The following is a 19,426-nucleotide window of genomic DNA, read 5'->3' as shown; positions in this document are numbered from 1 at the left end:
AACATTCTTGAGTTTTAACAACAGATTCCATGAGTCTTTACATATGTGAAAACACCCGTCCAACACGTTCTTCAGTTTAATATCTATATATTTGGCTAGGGGTGTGTGTTAGATTTAGCAGCGTTAACTGTGGGTCTCATGGGGGAATCTTTTAGATTTTTATGAATTTTTGGGAGCCTGAAAATGGAGGGGATTACTGGGTATTGACAATGTAAAAATGCCAACTCTTCACAGTTATCTGCTCCTGATCTAACAAATCCTGCAAAGTTAAGTCTATTTTGGAATATGAGATATTGATGCTGTTAATAGATGTTTCCTCATAATACTCATCGCCCAAAAGGAATTCATGCATTTTGTCCAAATAAATTTCATAATCCATAATCACAACCCCCCCCCCCCCTTATCTGGTTTCATCACCCTGATGCTTTTATTCCTAGCCAGTTCATTTAATAAATGTATTCCACTGGGGACAAGTTTGATTCTATACTAGAAATATTTTTTATGGCACAGTGTTCGTATATTGTAATATTAAGGGCAACATATTCCACTGTAATTTTTTTATCCGGTACAGGAGTGGCCATTCAACTGGATACGCCTCTGCAGCAGTTTTCTTCAATGACTTGTGTTTTAGAACCCTCCATGATGTGTTTATGTACTGCGAGTTGACCTCCCAGATGTGATCACGGTCTACTTTTGTCTTCGGGGCCCTGGGCTTTTCCATGCCAAGTGGTTTAGAATTAAGTGTAAACAGCTTAGTCACAGTGTTGATTACTACTTCTTCAAGCTTCTCAAGCTTTGATCAATTGAGTCCACATCTCCTGTCTGGTAGCTGTGAACTTGTCAGTGTTAGTAGGATGCTATTTCAAAGAAAGAAACATTTGAAGATAGTCCCCATTTTTTTTCATCTTGTCCAAAAGAAACAGACCACTATTATAAATAAAAAGCAAAGATGGCACACTCCATCTGTACTTTGTTCCTGTTTCATTTCACTCTGTGTGATCAGCTAAGTTAGCTATTTGCTCTGTTTGCCTTCCTGAGATTATCATAAATGACACACACCCCTTGTTTGAAGTTATCAGTGCTATAAAATTCCCCCCAAACCTGCCATAAAGACAGATGTATTCCTGCAAGATGACTTCTATGAGAAATTGTAACACAATCCTTCATATCTCAATTGAAACTGCTAATTATATGTAATGCAGTGGAGCATCTCAAAATAAGTGTTTTTTTCAGTGGGCAACCCCCCCCCCAAAAAAAAAAACATCTGCAGTCACACAGTACTGGAGAGATGACAAACTCCAAAACAATGCAATTCAGTCTCAAGGAATCGTTTATCTTACCCAGAAACATGTAAGCAAGTAACTTATGAGTTATCGCACACTGGGGGTGACACAGAAAATGGTGTACATCCACTGAATCTGAGTGTCAGTTTCTCTCCGAGTGATAAGGTTATTCAAAATATTTCCCCATTGACTAATCTACTACTTCAAAGTCTGGCTGCTGCTGCTGTTGAAGGAGAGCTAGAAGAAATGTCTAGTGCTAGAAAGCATAGGTTTATTAATACATATTTCATGGGTGCCAACAGACTATTTTGCATTGTTGGAGAATCCCTCTGTCCACATAGAAAGAAGGGCTTTTTCTTCCTTTGACATCCTCAGAAGGTAGTATGAGTTGGAAAGCCCTGTAGCATTACACCAGGTGTATAATAAGGACTCCCCACTTTTTGTGTAGTGCTTTGAGTTGTGTAAAAGGTCTGTAAGAAAAGTACAAATTCACTCTACTTGAAGATCTGTCACCCATGCGATTTGCCCATAACAATCTTAAAGCTTCCCTTCTCAGAGTATACCATCCATTTTTTTTCATTTAATGATGTATACTTTAGCCTAATCCATCTGTTTTTCTCTCCCTGTATGTAGACCCCTTCTATTTCTACTCCTAGTAAAGGTATTTTTGCTGAGACTTTTTTAAGTGTAGTACACATTTCTTTTAATTTTGAATAATTCCTACTGAGCCATGCCCTACAAGATACAAGCATAACCTCTGTGTGTGTTCCTGAATAATTTGTTCTATCCTTTAATAACTTTAGAGAAAATGTCAGCCATTAGTAACAGGTGGAGTTGCGGAAAGAGAAATGTCTTCTTAATTGGCCATTTCAGCATGGAGTGGCAGGGACATGTCTTGTACTTTGTAGTCATTTCTTACACTTTTTCCATGCTCATCTGTCCAATAAGTAAAGTATTCAATCCTTACATAAATTTTCTGTTTGCTTTAATGATCCGATTGTGTATTGCTTGATCCCTGCTTTTCATGTCATATTTTGACCTATCTCAACTGACTGAGAATAATGTTAATGTTTCCTGGAAAGCAATAACGTGGTATATCCCATCTGAATGTAGGTGGTCACACTTATATTAACATAACGTAATTTTTGTAAGAAGCCCTTTTGCAGTTGTAATGAACTTAAAAGTAAACTCTTTGGGCCTCAAGACTCCGACTTAAAGAAACATAGACAGCAAGCAGAAGGACATTTCTATCTAGTTTGGTCATTTTCTTTATGTTTAGTGATGGATTTTTAAAGTATCTGCACAGATATGAAATCTAGTAGGTCTGACCGATGGAATTAATTCCACTTTCCTCTGTTTTTCCTTTCTGTAGTTTTGTCACCCAAACTGTAAATCTTCTTGTCCAGTTTTTAAGTATACTTGATCCAAAAAGTGAATTTATTAGAGGAAATAAACCAACATCACTCACTTGTGGTAACTTTAGCAATATCCCAACCTTTTAATGTAATTAACTGTTCATTACTGAGGCAGTATTTATTTACTACCTTGCCTTAGTAACAAAGTCTTTCTTGTTTTATCCTGAAGATTTAGTAATGCTTCTGTGTTTACAGGCAGTATTACTACTGTCCCTTGTAATGAATCTTTTCAGTCATATCATTTTTTTTCAGTTTTATCATAGAAAATGTACCTTTCATATGGATTGCATACAAATGCATGTGAACAGTACTATATGGCTTATAGACTGATTTGACCCAGGTAGGTACCTCTAGAAATGTCACATAAACTGAATACTTGGTCTCTGTTTCCTATTTGGTATCTGTTTTTTTTTTCCAGAGAGAGAGACAGCTCTAACCATAACTGTATACGTAAATAGTGTCCTTTAATTTTATTTGTTCATAGCTTTAGAGGTGTTTATTTGGCTAATGAACACAAGGGCCTTTTTAAGTGTAACCATGCAACTGAAATCTCTGACAAGTTCACATTCACATTTCAACTTCAGATTGTGTTAATGCATTCTGTGTTTTCTCTTTTCCTGCCCCATTACCTTGTCAAGACAAACCTATGCAGATGAACCAGGCTCTCTTTGCGTCCAATGGGAAGAAAGGTTACGTCCTGCAGACGGCCATAATGAGAGATGAACTTTTTGATCCTTATGACAAATCCTCCTTAGGAGGTGTGGAGCCATTACAAGTCAGGATACAGGTTAGTACCTAAGAAGATGAAGTTTGGCTTTCATATCTTTTAAGCTGCTTGAAAGTTTTGCATCTGCTGGATGTTATAGCATACGGGGTACTTTAAGATGACATTGCACCATATTTTTTCTGTATGTGTTAATTTCATCATCAGTACTGGTGCTCCAGTGTGCTGTAGCTGTGCTCAGAAAACAGAGCGTCTTGCATCACTGCCCATGTGTTTTCTTTAATGGAGACTGAGAAAAGCCTTAATAATACTAAGGCTGTGGCCTCCACATCTCTGTATGTTTATGGAGAGGTTTTTCTTGAAATGTGGAAATAAATTGCAGAAAACCTGCTTCCTGTGCACAACAGTTTCCAAGGATGATTGAAATCTTGACAATAACTAGAGCTAATTTTTAAATAAATTGTAACAATTTGATGTGTGGTCAGAATTTTGTGGCTAATTCTCACACTTTGCCTTACAAAATTCTGCAGGTTTTGCTGATTTTTGGCCATTAAATTGCAAAAAGAAAAAAAAAATTGTAACTTGATTAATGGAGCCAATTTTGGGAACTTTGTCCATCTCTTATGAAATTTAGGCATGTCAAATAGAAGAAACTTATGTTTAAACAATCTGAAACAACACTGACAAGACATACTCTAAGGCTTAAATTGTGCCGATTTATAAAAGATCACTCTCATGACATAAGTTTTACTGGCTGAGGTAGCACCTGTTGTTATGGTGTTGCGCTCTGCACATGGGAGCTAATGTCTTCTTGGTTGATCTTTATGATAGGTTGTGTAGTCCTTACTGGCAGTGTCCCGTAGACAGAGCAAGGCACACTTTTTGTGAGTTCTACTCGTCATTTTTTCACCAAGCTGGAACAGCCTTAGAGTGAGTGATATAAAGTGAGACAGGTGTGAGGTGGGCAAAGCAAGGTTTGCCCCTTGCAAAAAACATTTTTAGTGTTAGTTGTACTTTACACATAAACTGTACAGTTTGGAATACATTTTCATTGATTGTTCTACTCCTGTTGTCAGCTTTATGAAGCTTCTGCTGTAACAGTGTGATCTGCATTATTTTGTATGAAGCATATGAGTCCATAGGTTCGAGCGTCTTTTGCTCATATGAACATATAATCCTCTGTCATACTTTATACTTCAAGCTGAGTATGTTTGAAATACTGGTTAATGAGAGAATTATTGAAAAAAATGAACTAAAATCTTTGTGTAATTACAATTCATTAAACAGGAGATGCACTATAAGCTGCTTCTTGCAGTAGCACCAAAATTCAGTTCAAGGCACAAAATAATACGAGAGTTCACAGCGAATTTGGTTGTGAAATGGCAGGTAGAAACACAGATCTTTTATTTTCTGAAGTGTTTCTTGTGGCAAGATTTTTATATTTGAGTATCCTTGTGTTTGAAAAGATGTCCTGTGATTATTCAGAAAATTAACAAATTAATTATTTTGTAATTAAAAATCATTAAATAGAAGCATTGGCATTGTGATCTGATTATTGTCATTGATAATTCCCAGCAGCAGTGCAGGAATGTCGTGTAATACATAAAATAATACGAGAGTTGAGAGCTGATTTGGTTGTGAGTGTTATGTACAAAGAGATATTTATTCTGAAGTGTTTCTTGCAGTGGATTTGTAATTTGAGCCCGTTCGACTTGCAGCAACATCCTGCTTTCAGACATGCCTTACCTAATGCCACTCTGACATCACTGTGAGACTGCTGTGTGTTAACAAATAAAGCATGACACATGTGTGTTCTTCAGTTCATTACGTTTACTTCAACAGAGCTCATGTGTACGTGAAGCAGAGTAACGTTTAACCTTGTTTTCTCTATGTAGATTGATTTTTTTTTTAAACTGGACTTTATTTTGATTTTTTTTTTAAACTGGACTTTATTGCACTTTGCTACTTATCATCTATCAGGTCCTTGCAATCTGTTGGCCTGTTTGTTCCTCACAGGGTGAGGGCTGTTCCCAGCACATTTATTTCCTATGAGGCAATAACTGATATATGGAGATATCATCTTAGCAGCCATTAGGGCATTTTTTTTTTTTGTATATGTGGGGTAACCCACCCCTGGGGATGATCTGAGCCCTGCTTCACATCAGAGGAACCATCTATGCCTACGCTACTACTATAGAGTGCCAGGTCACCATATCCCACCTTCCCATGCAAACTCACTAGCAAATAAGCCACATCTCCCTCCCACTCTCCCTGCATTTTCCAGTTTCCCAAACTGCTCATCGATCTGTAGTCATCTGGATCTCAATCAGGGATTTATCTGCCCCCCCACCCCACCCCCACCCCCGTGGCAGAGTCTGAATCTGTTTTTTGTATTTGCCTCATATTTTCAAGTAAAGCCAATATGGTCCTCAACCCTGAGGTATCACAACATCTGAGCTAGTATGTTTATGTAGAATTTGTGAAAGCCCTTTAGGTTTTCCATGCACAAAAATAATTCTAAATGTCTTCAGTCAGTAAGCCACTTTAGAGCCTAAAAAATTATCTGATATTGTTAATCCTCATTCATTCCTTACGCCTGGGTTAACGGTTCCAACCTTGGAACCCAGCCAGCCATCTTCCAAGCTTGCGACAGCCACAAACTCTCAAGCTAAACTCTTACCCAAAATTCCCCTCTCCCTGTTACCTCAGATTTCATTTGCTGCGTTGCCATTCAGTCGTGTCAAGCCACTTGAGCCAAGTAAACTTCTTTGATAATACTTTATCGTATTACAGTTATTCTCTGTTCTAAATTTGTTGAATAGTTATCTCTTACCCTATCACATCTAGAAACTCTTTTTGGTTTCCTCTAGCCCTTCTTTCTTACCGTGAGGTAACTCCTTTACCATCGTTGGTAAATTCTTTCCTGCTTTATCTTTAGTTATTTCTCGTACCATTGTTGGTATTTTCTTCTTCTCCCTTCCTTTCTTCTTCCCCCATCATGGCAGAGAAAAAAGGTAGCCCAGGATTTTAAAGATGTGTGGATTGTAGGCATAAATTGCCTATTTCGGATGCATATGCGTTTACTGTTTGGGTGTGCCTCACTTGACTGTTGACCCGCCTTGTGGGATTTGTGCTAATTTCTCTAACAGGACTTTAGTGGAAAAGAAAAATAAGCTGATTTTAAAGGGACTACTTAAATCTTCCTTTTCAGAGGCTATTTCTGGGGTGGAGGCTTCAACCTCTCCTAGTTCCCATAAGAAAAGAGATGGACATAAGAAGGCCAAGTCTCTCCCGTCATCTCCTGCTGGGGACAACCTGGAACTGAATCCTAAGAAGGCCAGACTTTCTGGTTCGGATTTGACTTCCTCGACCCTGAGGCTTTCGATGCCTAGTTCTTTGTCACTGAAGCCGTCGGCACCTCCCGTTACTTCGGCACAGAGCTTTGTGCCCTTTACCTTATCAGAACCGAGGGGCCCCTTGGTTCAGACTTCTGTATCTGCACCGACCCTTTCCTCGATGCAGATCTTTCCGGCGTTGATGATTGTTCTGACGTCAGCTTCTGCTTCGACTCCAACTATTTTCACGGCACCGACTATTCTGTCAGTACCGACTACCTCGTTTTCCGCACAGACTCTTTTGGCACCTACCATAGTGCCAACTACCACTTCAGCACTGACCTTGTCAGTGCAGACCTTACCTTTGGCACCATTGATCTCCTCGGTGCAGACCCCAGTAGGTACAGGCCTTTACAGCTCCATTGTTTTCGGTGCAGTTGCCTATTTTAGCACCGTCTAAAGACCCCTTTGTGGGTACCGAGTTTCCTGCATTCTTGAATAGACCTGACTCCCCTTCAGCTATGTCCGTGAGATCCACTAGAAGCCTCTCGGAACATGAGGTGGTGCGCCTTGTGGATCAATTGCTTTTGGCCAGAGGTATCCAACCCTCCAGGAACTACTCTTCCTTTGGTGGTGATCACCCTTCTCCAAGGACTGCTACTTATTCTCCTCCTTCATTGCCTTTGAAGCCCCCTGCTGTAGCACAGACTTCCCTTACTTCGGCTCCTTTCATGAACCTCACTAGGATGTCACAGTCGCCTTTGTGGCAGGAGAGACTTTTCACTCCAGCCACTGCTCTGGATGCTAACTGTGACGTACGTACTCCTGGTTTTCACAGCCATGCAGGGACTCCGAGTCGGCAGGCTGATTTGCTTGAGCGGGGTGTGACCTCCTCGGGTGCACCAGCCTTCCAACTCATGGAGGAGGCTCTCGCATCTGTTGGCGATCCTGTGCTGTCAGTGCCTCTGTCCTCCTCCGGACCGCAATTTACACAAGACACCTCTGGCAGACACTGGGTACAAGGGCCTCAGGACACACTCCCACTGGAGACTCCTCTTGTGCTGTCTTCTCCAGATTCCCCCCCCTGAGGAAGTTCATTGCAAGAGTTTGTGTAAGAGGAAGCATGTGGACTCCCCAGAAGAGTCCCTCACGGAAGACACAGACTTTGATGATGGGGAAGGGTCCCCTCGGTCACCCTCTGAGGTATCCTTTGGAGATATCCTCGAAATACTTAAGCAGAGAGGTGATTGGCAGCCCTCTAACCTGACCTCTGAAGAGTCTGTGTTCCTGCAGGCCTTTCATGCCCGGCTCCCTACCTCTTGGGTTACTCCACATGATGACAACCTTGTCCAGTTCATCGTGCAGTGTGCTTGGAAGGCTCCTGACGCCATTGACGCCATTCCCTGCAGGCCAGATAAAATTTTGTCTCCTCCAGATAGTGAGCCTCACTGATCCAAAGGTCTTCCTGTAGATGCCTTAGTGGTGGCGGACGCAACAAAAAGGGATCTGGCGGAAGAAAGCCAGACTGTCCACCCACCCAACAAAGAGTCCCAGGCACTGGACAGATTGAGGAAGCATACCTTTGCATCAGCAACCTTTGCAGTCAGGTCCCTGAATTATATGGCACATTTTACCAGGCTTCAGAGAGACTTAATTTCTGAGCTCTCTGAAACCTTGGCCGGAGCTGTGTCTGATGAGGTCCGGGACAAAGTGGCCTCACAGTTAGCCTTAGACTTAATTTGGTGGATGTCGCAGAACCCATCACAATGGTCTCGCCCCTTCACACCCCAACTGCCCAAAGTCACAGTGACCATGGAAGCCTCCTTGATAGGGTGGGAGGGGCTTTTTCAGGGGAAGACAGTCCAAGGCACGTGGTCGGACCTAGAGGCTCATCTGTATGTAAATGTCCTAGAACTGAGGATGGTGCTTCTAGCATTGCAAGCATTTCATCCCCTTCTTCCATCAGGGACTATTGCAATACAATTGGACAACATGGCTGTAGTCTGGTACATCAACAAAGAAGGTGGAAACAAATCCTACCCTATTTGTCAGGAGGCCATGAGGATATGGCAATGGGTGATGGCTACCAACTGCTTTCTTTTAGCAATGCACATTCCCAGGAGTTCCAACGTGATAGCAGACAGACTGAGCAAGTGCATTCTGCAACCACACGAGTGGTCTCTGAATCCTCTTGTAGTGGCGGAGATTTTCAACCGCTGGGGTCTCCCTTGCTGCGATCTTTTTGCATTCCCCATTCAACTACAAGTGCAGCAATTACTTTGCCCCAATTCCCCCTCGGGGACAGTTACCCAGGGACGCTCTAGTTCACGATTGGCCCTCAGGTCTGCTTTATGCCTTTCCCCCTCTTCCTGTCATGCCCCAGTTCCTGAAGAAAGCCCACCGGTTGAAGTGCAAGATAATCCTCATTGCGCCATATTGGCCTCGGCAAATTTGGTTCCCCTTCTTATGGCCTCACCTGCTAGATCAACCATAGATTCTCAATCCGACTCCAGATTTGATCTCCCATCTGCAGAACCTGATTCACCCCAACCTGAACAGCCTGAAGCTCACAGCTTGGCTCCTCCACTTCCAGTGATTGCCAGGCAGACTGATCTTTCTTCCCTAGTACGTGACATTCTTATTGCGTCTCGTAAGTCTTCCACCGGAACTACTTATCTCAGGAAGTGGAAAAGGTTTACCCTTTTTCAGCACCAGTGCCGGTGGTACTGGACTACCTGTCCAGTTTATTCCAATCCAGCTTATCTGCTTCTACCAATCGAGTTCATTTGGCTGCGATATCTAATTTTCACAATGGTGTCCATGACTTTTCTCGTATGTCACACAAATTATGCAAGACTTTTCTAAAAGGCATAAATCATTTAAAGCCCCCTTTTAGAGAACCTAGCCAGCCATGGGATCTGTCCTTAACTCTGCAAGCATTGACTATGGCTCCCTTTGAACCAGCTTTTTCTTGCGACCTCAAAGTTTCTTTCTTGGAAAACTTTGTTCTTGGTCGCCATTACTTCTGCCAGACGCATCTCTCAACTTCAAGCTCTATGCATCAAACAGCCTTACTTAATCTTTCTTAAAGATAGAGTGTCATTGAGCACTAATCCTTCCTTCCTGCCAAAAGTGATCTCTGAAATGTCCTTTAACCATTTCATTGAATTGCCCAGTTTTCTTTCCCAGTCCTTTTAACAGAGGAGAGTATTGCCTACATACCCTTGACATTCACAAGCAACTTTGTTTATATCTGGACAAAACTAAGGCTTCTCGCAAATCAGATCAGCTGTTCGTGGCCTACTCTGGTCCTAGACTTGGATGTGCTGTTTCTAAGGTCACATTGGCTAAATGGTTAAAAGACTGTGTAACATTTATTTACAAAACTCACGATATCCCTCTGACTACAGCCGTTAGGGCTCATTCCACTAGGTCGGTCGCAACGTCTGCTGCCTTTCATGCTAGAGCTTCTTTACCTGACATTTGTGCAGCTACAACTTGGGCTAGACCCTACCTTCATCAGCCATTACAAATTGGATTTGACCTTCAAAGGAAGAGCATCCTTTGGTTCAGTGGTGCTCAGGAGTGTCTTTCCATGAGAGCCTCCCAAGAATAAAGGTAGCTGGGGACTCTGTCCCGGGCATAAGGAATGAATGAGGATTAACAATATGAGGTAAAGAAGTTATGTCTTAACCATAACGTTCCATCTGTATTGTTGATCCTTGTTCAGTCATTACGACCCTCCCTCCTTCCCCCTTCTGAGGCTTATAGTGGATCTCATCTTCCAGTTCTGTTAGGTTCTTTAACCAGTGGTAGCCTCTACTTCCTTTGACTTGCAAACTCAATCTGAGGTAACAGGGAGAGGGGAATTGCAGGTAAGAGTTTAGCTCGAGAGTTTGTGGCTGTCAGGAGCTTGGAAGATGGCCGGCTCGGTTCCGAGGTCGGAACAGATAACCCAGGCGTAATGACTGAATGAGGATCAACAATACAGATGGAACGTTATGGTAAGACATAACTTCTTTTTCTGTCTTAAAACAGATGTTTCCAGTTGTTACTTGTGTTACCAGTTAATGTTTTATTTTTATAGGTAAGCATTAGGTTAACTTCCCGTAATGGCTATTTTAAGCCTATCCACTAACCCAAGGTCAGAATAAAACTCTGCACCTTGTGTTTATGAAGTAAAGACCTCATCTGTTATGCCAAACCCACCCTTTTAATAATAATCCTATTTGGTAACTAGGTAGGCCTACTGGATACTGTCCCTTTGTAGGGGCAACCTGGGAGCAATGTGTGGTTAAGTGACTTTGTCAGTGTCACACAGGAGATAAATGAGGGATGAAGGAATCAAACCTTGTACCATAAGAACTACAGCTGACAACCTTAAGCTCTGAGCCAACTGCTAGATATAGTTTTAAAAGAAATGTGTTAGTGTCTGTAATTCAGTTTAGTTGGTAAGTTACCTTTAGTGGGAACATATTGTAATTCTGGTTGTGTGTACAGAAGTAATTTCCATTAAATAGAACAGGCAAATGCTGAGAGCCTTCTAAATAACACTGGAAGCCAATATTCATATCAGCATTTTTATAAGTAGTCTGGTCCAGTATGATTTCACAAGTTAGTCATGTTGGTGTCTTTGGCTATTTGGCATTCTGTGTTCTTCATGTTGCTGGCACAGGGTGTGGGATTCAGGATTTCATCATTCAGCCTGATGTACTTCAGAGAAACACTTATTTCTTTCTCCTGGCAGTGCCTAACGAAGTATGGAATACAGAGGGAAGCTAACAGGATGATGGAGGGAATAAGAGATGAGGGACACATGGCAACACGCAGTGAAACAAATTTTTGTTATGCTTTTTTTTTTTTCCATTTTGTTTACAGTTGCAGATGAGTGCTTTTTATGTGGAAGAGTGCAGTATAAGAAGAAAACGAATTTTAAGTTTCATTGATGCTAAGCCAGGTGGTCCGTATAGGTACAGCGCATGGGTTGTAATATCATTCACTGTATTACTAGTTGTTACAAGGTGGCTGCAGTCGAAGAAGTTAACCAGCATTTAAAACATATACTGCATATGTTAAAAATAAGATCTGCATCAGTGGAAATGCTTAGTAATTTCAAGAGATGAATTGGGGCACAGTAGCCCCCCTAAAATAATGGAATGAATAGTATGGACCTGAATTTGCATCAGTTGAAGTATTTTTGTCACAAGTTATATGCCACAAGGAGGCGATCTTTTTATACTGCTAATCATCACATTTTTGTCCACTATGTTATTTCAGATCCTTGGAGCCAGACATCTGCCTAAAAATGGCAGGGGAATTGTCTGCCCTTTTGTTGAGGTTGAGGTCTGTGGTGCTGAGTATGACAACGCAAAGCAGAAGACCGATTTTATAGGTGAGTTAAGTCTGTATTTTGAGGTTTATAACAACTGTAAATGTAAACCAAAAAAGTTAAGCAAACGGCAACAAATTTCTGATTGTTGTGTTATTTTTTTTTTATTATTTTTATTTATTTATTTATTTATTTAATTAATTTTTAGCATTCTGTACTGTTGTCAGTGTGATTACAGAAACCAAGACCTGTGCTTGTTTCTCATATTATGACCATAGATGGACAAAATAACTGTCATTTAATTTGTGAGTATAGTTTGCATACCTCTCAACTGTCCAGATTTTCGCCTCATGTTTTTGATCTTTTCCTTATAAAATCTATGTTTTTTCTGACAAAATAATAAGGAATGGAATCAGTAAATAATGACATTCATTTGAGCTTCAGATTTCATATCCTTCAGAAAATGCATAGTAATGCAAACTTTGTTATTCTAGCAACTTTCTAAGTTTATAACAGCAATATTTAAAATCTGCCCCTGACTTTTTGGGTGTTGTCCCCCCATTCTTTTTTGGTTTGCCCAGACTTGTTTTACTTAGAGGTTGAAAGGTATCTCTGATAGCTATGGCTGCTAAACTCCACGTGTGGGTGATGTTAACATCTTCTGATGACGACCTTTTTCAGGGCCACAGAGAGTAGTCTGATGTTACATTTACTTTTGTGAACGTTCTTCTAATATACTTGCATTGTAGAACATGTGTATGGTTGCTTGCTTCTTAAGAAAAAACCTGCAATAGAAGAGATATGGGTCATAGTTGTTTGATAAAAGCTGTTGGTACTTAAATATGGAATTTATTTCTAGTGAATTTGTTAACAGTTTACCAGCTGCGTATTACACGGCATTGTACTTCCTACATTTTTAAGGTATTTACTCTTTCCTGTTGCATTCTTCATGTTATAGATAGAGTTTGAACCAGCTAAATAACGCTGCTGAATCATCTAGAAAGTTAGAAACAAAGAGATGCACACTACTACGGGCTGCTGTGCTTAAGGACATAACAAATCATTTACCTTCCCATTAAAAAATTAAGACATTAAAATAAAATGTCTAATTTAATATGTCCTACTTGTGCATTCCTCACAAGTGTGGGGCACTGATGTTTTATTTTTAAACCTTCCTTTTACAGGATTTTGCTAACTACTAACAAGGGCAGTTTAATTTGATATGCACCTTTGATTTCCTGTGGAATCCGATTTTTATAAGAACGTTTTTATTAGTGCAAGATATATACAGTATATACAGAGATAGGAAGAAATTTAACATCACTTTTTGAAATGTACTGATATCCCCATTCTAGAATAGCAGAATTGTCGCAAAATGAGGAAACAGTAATATAAGTTCATAAGTTAGTACCAGGTTAACTGCCCTTGTCGGCCATTCCAAGCCCAGACAATTACCCCATATGAGAATCAAACCTTGCACCTTGTGCCTATAAAGTGAACATCTTAACTACTATGCCAATGTGCCAATCACAATGTCAACAGTAGTTCAGATGGGATAGGGGAGTATGATGTCCTTTTCAGTCTGAGAAGCCCGCCACCAAGCAAATCAGACTTGGAAATTGATGTTAAAGCAACCTATAGTCATGACATAGTATGCATTTAATTAATTAATTTGGTTATTAACAATGCGTGGGCTCATCCTAGTGGTGCTTCTTCAGGCACGACACAGGCAATATTGTCATACATTTCATTTAGAACAGAAGCATTTACAAGACTGCATATTCATTTAGCTAAAGTTTTAGAGTCTTCTTCTTCTTTTGGCTTTTCCCAGTTAGGGGTCGCCACAGCTGATCACCTGTCCACTCATGATTGGCAGTGGACTTTTATGGTGTCAAGTTGCCAGCCTGGTGCCCAGCCTTCCACAGAAGACACACACACACACACACACACACACACACACACACACACACACACACACACACACACACACACACGCATGCACATCTAGGCCCAATTTAGAGTGTCCAATCCACTTACAGCAACTTAAGTTTTAGAATAAAACAAGTTAATTTAGCTTCATTTTTGGCATGCTGAAAATCACCAGAATGAAATGTACTGTTTCATTACAAACTTCCATATTTTTTTCTTCCCTGGGAGAGCATCCCCTGCCCACAGAGTTATATAAATAGACCTCATTGTATCTGTATTTTGGAAAAAAAAAATCAGTTGTGCCAGAAAAGTTTGAGAAGCAGAAAAAAGTAGGATTTTTTTTTCAAAACAGTCAACAGCTTCAGAGATGTGTACTGTAGTGCATTTCAGAATGCTGAGGTGACATTGCAGTAATTGGGAGTTGTACATTCGTTTTTATATTTATTTATTTATTTATTGACATTTGTTAACCGGGTTTGTCCAACTGGGCTTGTGGCCCATTTTCAGTGGAGACCTGAGGAGAAAAGCTCCAGTAATACATTTTAAAACAAGTACAATTTTAAACAATATTGATATAATAGCAGCTATAGCAAAACAATTCACATATGTTGGGTTACATGCATAAAGTTAAAGTTGCATTAAAAAGAAGCTAAGTAACAATTTTACATTGATATAGTTCAAAAGGTCAACAATAAACATTTTTTGTTTGTATAAAATTATGCAAATGCATAGTAGACACATTGGAGAGAGGTGTAATGAGGTACTAAGTATGGTCCTTTTGAGGGTACATAAAGGGAAGGAAGACTAGGTAGGGTCATGGCAAGTGCAGGTTCTGGAATTGAGAAAATAAGCTTTTAGTTCATTTTTAAAGTGTGAGATGTGGGAGATTGAACGTAAATCAAGGGGAAGTTTGTTCCAAGCATGGGCAAGGGAGTGTTTGTAGAGTAGTTTGCCTGCTGACCTTTTTGGGTGGTAGATATCAAGTAATTGTTGGTTAGAAGTACGGAGGGTCCAGGATGGGATGTAGATGGAGACTAAGGAAGATAGAGATGGACAGAAGGAGGGTTTATAAAGAATAGAGTGTAGCATATGAAATTGATAAGATAGCAGAAATTGGGGAAGTTCAAGCCATTGAAGAGAGTTTAAAGAAATGCAGTGGTGTGAGTTGTATGGGGAGTTAGTAATGAATCTGGCTATTTTATGGTAAATCTGTCAGAGTTTGTTTAGAGTGGAGGCCTGGATATTGGTAAGAACTGGGGCATGTAAGAGGGAGGGAGTAGAAGTGCCTGGTTTTTGTTCCTGAACCTGACTATATGCCCCTCTTTTAATGTCTTCAAAGCAGATGATGACTGTGATGGGCTTTTCATATTTTTCAAGAAACATATTACCTGCAAACAGATCCTAGGAAACCCACAAACTACAGATCTCTAGCAACCCACAAACTACAGATCCTAGGAGCCCACAGACTGAGCTCATTGAACTACAGACTGTTCTAGACAGGATTAATTATCAACAGAACCTTGTTTATCCCCGGCTGAGCTCATATAACTCAATAATTACATAGACGTGGATGCTTTCCTAAATGATCTCTCTATTAGCAGAAACTCCATTATTTTATGTAACGTTAACAACCCTTCAATAAACCGGGATTACCAATACCTTTGATTACTGGACTCTCAAATGCCAAAAATTATTAAAAGAACAAAGCTTTTGGGGCAGTTCCCTTCAACAGTGTTAATATAAACTGAATATCAGCTGACAAACTTAAATACTCAATTCAAATTAATCACAAGACACAATCTCCCCCCAATACAAATTCATACTTAATTATATCACAATTATAATCAAAAGCCATACACATGTAATGACATATTTTTGCTTTAAGGTGATGCTGAGATGATATGTGTGAATGTACTTTTTATTACTGGAATTTTTATCATTTTAATTTTTATTGTATATTATTTTTGTTGTGAATGGCTGCTGTTCAGCATGCAGATGCACTTGCTCTGTCTTCTTGGCCTCTTCATCCTCTCCAGCCTTTCTAGCATATCCCATTTTATAGCACTGTCCACTAGTTTGCATTCATCCTTTAGTATTTTGCTCCCTCCCCATTCAGGAGGAGCACAAAAATAGGTCAAAGGGTGCTAACCAGAGGCAGCTGTCTCCCCCTCCTGTAGGTTTTTTAGTTAACATCAAGGATGAAGGAGTAGACATCATTTTGCTTGAGACTGACAAGGATAAGGAATCTTTCTGCTGTGCTACTCCACACTCTTACATGTAAGGAACCTTTTTCTTAGGAACTCCCAGCCTGACCTCAAGACAAGTCATGTGTCCCTTGTTCTCCTCAGAAGCTTAATCTGATCACTGGTCATTCCTCCCTTGCAGTCTATTAATGATGGCATGTTTGCTGTCTAGAAGGACCTGGAGGAGAAGCAGCTGGAGTTGGTCCCTTTTGCCCTCTAAGAGTACAGATTATTTGTACTGATCAGCCCTGGTATGGTTTTCTGTATGCATCCCAAAGCAGATTCCTGTATTTTTACCTGTTCTTTGTGGTTCCTTGACACCTCAGGGTTTGACCACTTTTCCCCTCAGTACAGACAAACACTATGTACAGGTCTGGCAAAGGATACTGTAGTTCTTCTACCACGGATCTTTGTAATCTTATTTAATTGTCTCATTTATCCCAGTTTAAGACTTATTTGGGGAATCATTCCATGGAAAAACTGCCTACTGTTCTTTACTTAGATGAATGGAAAGGAAGCTACTGAAAAAGTTCTTAACACTGTGCTCAAGGTAAAGCTCCCTGTCATCTTTTCCACTTTGGACACAGCTGTGGGGTTAGCCAGGACTGAGACCACTAGCACCTGCTCACACAGTGCAGGATGGTTTGGTGGTATGTTCTTCTCGTAAGGAGCTACACCAGACTGTCCTCAGTGCATACCTTAGGGGTGAGATCTTGTTTGCTGAACCTTCCCAAGAGATTGTTGAGGATCTCCAAAAGGCCTTTTCTGCTGATTAGGGTATGTATACCCCACAACATACGTATGCTTCATATCCTAAACCATCTAACTCATTAAAAAAAAGGTAGCAACCCCCCCCCCCCAAAAAAAAAATTATGGCCTCCCAAACAAATATTTGAACCCTTTGCCTGTCTCAGGCCTTTTGTGAAATCCCTAAAGATATTTTTCCAGTCCAAGACTTCCCTTTCCAGGTGTCCTGATTATCCACATCAGACGTCACTGGCTGAGAAGGAGTTCTCCTTATTCACCCATCCTGAGTAGACATCATCTAAAGTACATGGCTTTTGGGTATCATATTAAGAGGTCATATCTAGAGTTATTTGGCCTCATTGGCTTCTCCCCCTCTTGAGAGACCCAAGTTTTTTTTCCCTTCAGCTTTTGTTCTGCTGGACAGGATTTTTTTTCTTTTTGTAATGTTAAAGTAAAGATTTAGGATTCTGTTCATGTTTTATTAGTGTTTTGTTACACTGATAAAATAATAAAAGAATGTTTGGCTACAGTCAGGACACTTACAAAAGGTGGTTTTACAGAAAAGATCTGACAAAAGAAGGGGTAAAATGTCTGCTAGCCCATTCCTCTTCTGTGTATGTTTGAGCTGCTTAGTTGTTTTCCTGCTTTATATTCTTCATAAGTAAAAGAGTGAATTAAAGAAGACTGTTGTAATGCTATAAGCATTTTTTTACTTTTCTACAGAATTAAGTTGCCGTATTAGACAGGAATATGCTTCTTCCCATCTGTTGTTGCCGTTGTGTCTTTCGGCTTTTCCCGGTTAAGGGTCGCCACAGCAGAACTCCAGTCCCCTAATGATTGGTAGTTGATTTTTACATGCCGAGTTACCAGCCCTGACGCACAACCTTCAACGAAGATATGCCCATTCACGCATGTCTGCACGCAGAAGACGCTCTAGCTGAGAATCAAACCGGACAGCGTCTTACTGTGAGGCGACAACGCTACCGCAGCACCACCACCGCGGGTCTTCTTCCCATCTGTTAATGTCTGTTAGCGTAGTTATATGCGTTGCTTTTAATTTAGAAATACCTACCATTTAACAGAAATGTTCCAGTAAATTCCATTTATTCTAATGTCAAACAATGTTGTGAACATCATGCCCTTTTACAAAACCAATGAGTGCTTAATGTAGAGTGTAATAAAACACATTTGACTAAACCACCATTTAAATAAGGAAACCTACAGTTCAATCAGTTAAGCACTTTTGTTCATTAGTAGTAATGAATTTCATCAGAAAAAAACGCTTGCAACATGGCAGTCTAGATACTATAAAAAGATCTATGATACAATCAGCTGATACATTTCAAAAACACAGTTAATTAACTAGTTGGTTATAAAATGGTTAATCCTAAAAAATGCTAAAAACCAAATGAATATATTATACATTGAATATTATTTCTGTTCTGTGGATTTAACTGACTTCACTCTTTGCAACACTTGGGCCAAAATTTGGTCACTTTTCATCTTAGCGCTACACAGGAAGTTCATGCTCTTAGCTCTTCATGGACAATACTTTCATTACAAAAGCTAATGTTCAGCCTTTCTACCACTGCAAAGGTCTTCAATGAGGTGTTGGCTAGGATGGTACAGACCCCCCCTAGCAGTATACTGGCTATAGCCTTGTGCTCCAATCCATGGACAACTGGTTGTTGGCGGATTCTGTGCAGGAATCTGTGGAGATCAGCTAGTTTGGACTTTGCTTTGATCTCATACTTTGGGACAGGTTCTCCTTGCTTCTAAGGCAAAACATTGTTCAGTTTTAGATGTTATGCAGAGCTGAAGTGTTCCCCACAGAAGCTTAGGGTTTTGCCTCCTTGGTTCAGTAATAAGTCTGCATTCAGGCCCATTTTCTGTTGGTCTGTCTTAAGCTAATGGATGCAAGACAGTTTGTAATTCTTCTGTCCTGATTCTTTATGGGTCTTACAGTAGATGGTTGATTGCTGTTGGTTACAGAATCCTAATTCCCCCTTGCAGCTCATTTTTCATTTAAAACCCTGCTGCTATTTCTTTGAGTGGTGATTGTAAGCCCACAGCTGGAAATAGGTTTCCCTTTTTTTACTTCTTCCTCTGACTTCTCGGTGTCATTGAACACATTTCTGGTGTAGTTTCGTGCCCACTTTGGCTTTGTCATGGTACAAAACCTGTGAGGGTTCGCTAGAGAGGCTCCTTCATATAACTGTCCTTGATGTGAAGACATTATGTCTACCCCAGCAAACCTTGGTGGCATTACTGAAGCCTGAGCCTTTCCTTCTTTGTGAAATTGATATGGTCATGGGGGGCCTGCTTTTCAGGGAGTGACCTGCATTTGGGAATGGGGTGCCAGGACAGTGCCAAGGCTTATTCCTATAGGTACAGGACTGTTCCCACTGTTTGAACCCTACT

The 19,426-nt window shown here is 40.4% G+C and overlaps 1 protein-coding gene across 1 annotated transcript in view; it reads left to right on the top strand.

Annotated features, from left to right (window-relative positions):
- The window catches only part of PLCG1 (phospholipase C gamma 1), a 415,222-nt gene that overhangs the window by 326,551 nt on the left and 69,245 nt on the right, over positions 1-19,426 (top strand). The window contains exons 20-21 of the mRNA XM_044089015.1: positions 3,337-3,485; positions 12,035-12,149. Coding sequence (XP_043944950.1) covers positions 3,337-3,485; positions 12,035-12,149 — 264 coding nt within the window. The remainder of the gene's footprint in view (positions 1-3,336; positions 3,486-12,034; positions 12,150-19,426) is intronic.

The sequence above is a fragment of the Protopterus annectens genome, chromosome 12.part0 (assembly GCF_019279795.1).
Source record: "Protopterus annectens isolate FY-2018-M chromosome 12.part0, PAN1.0, whole genome shotgun sequence".
NCBI classification, from domain to species: Eukaryota; Metazoa; Chordata; order Ceratodontiformes; family Protopteridae; genus Protopterus; species Protopterus annectens.
Note: the sequence above shows the minus strand (reverse complement) of the source record. Positions and strands in the feature narration are given on the sequence as shown.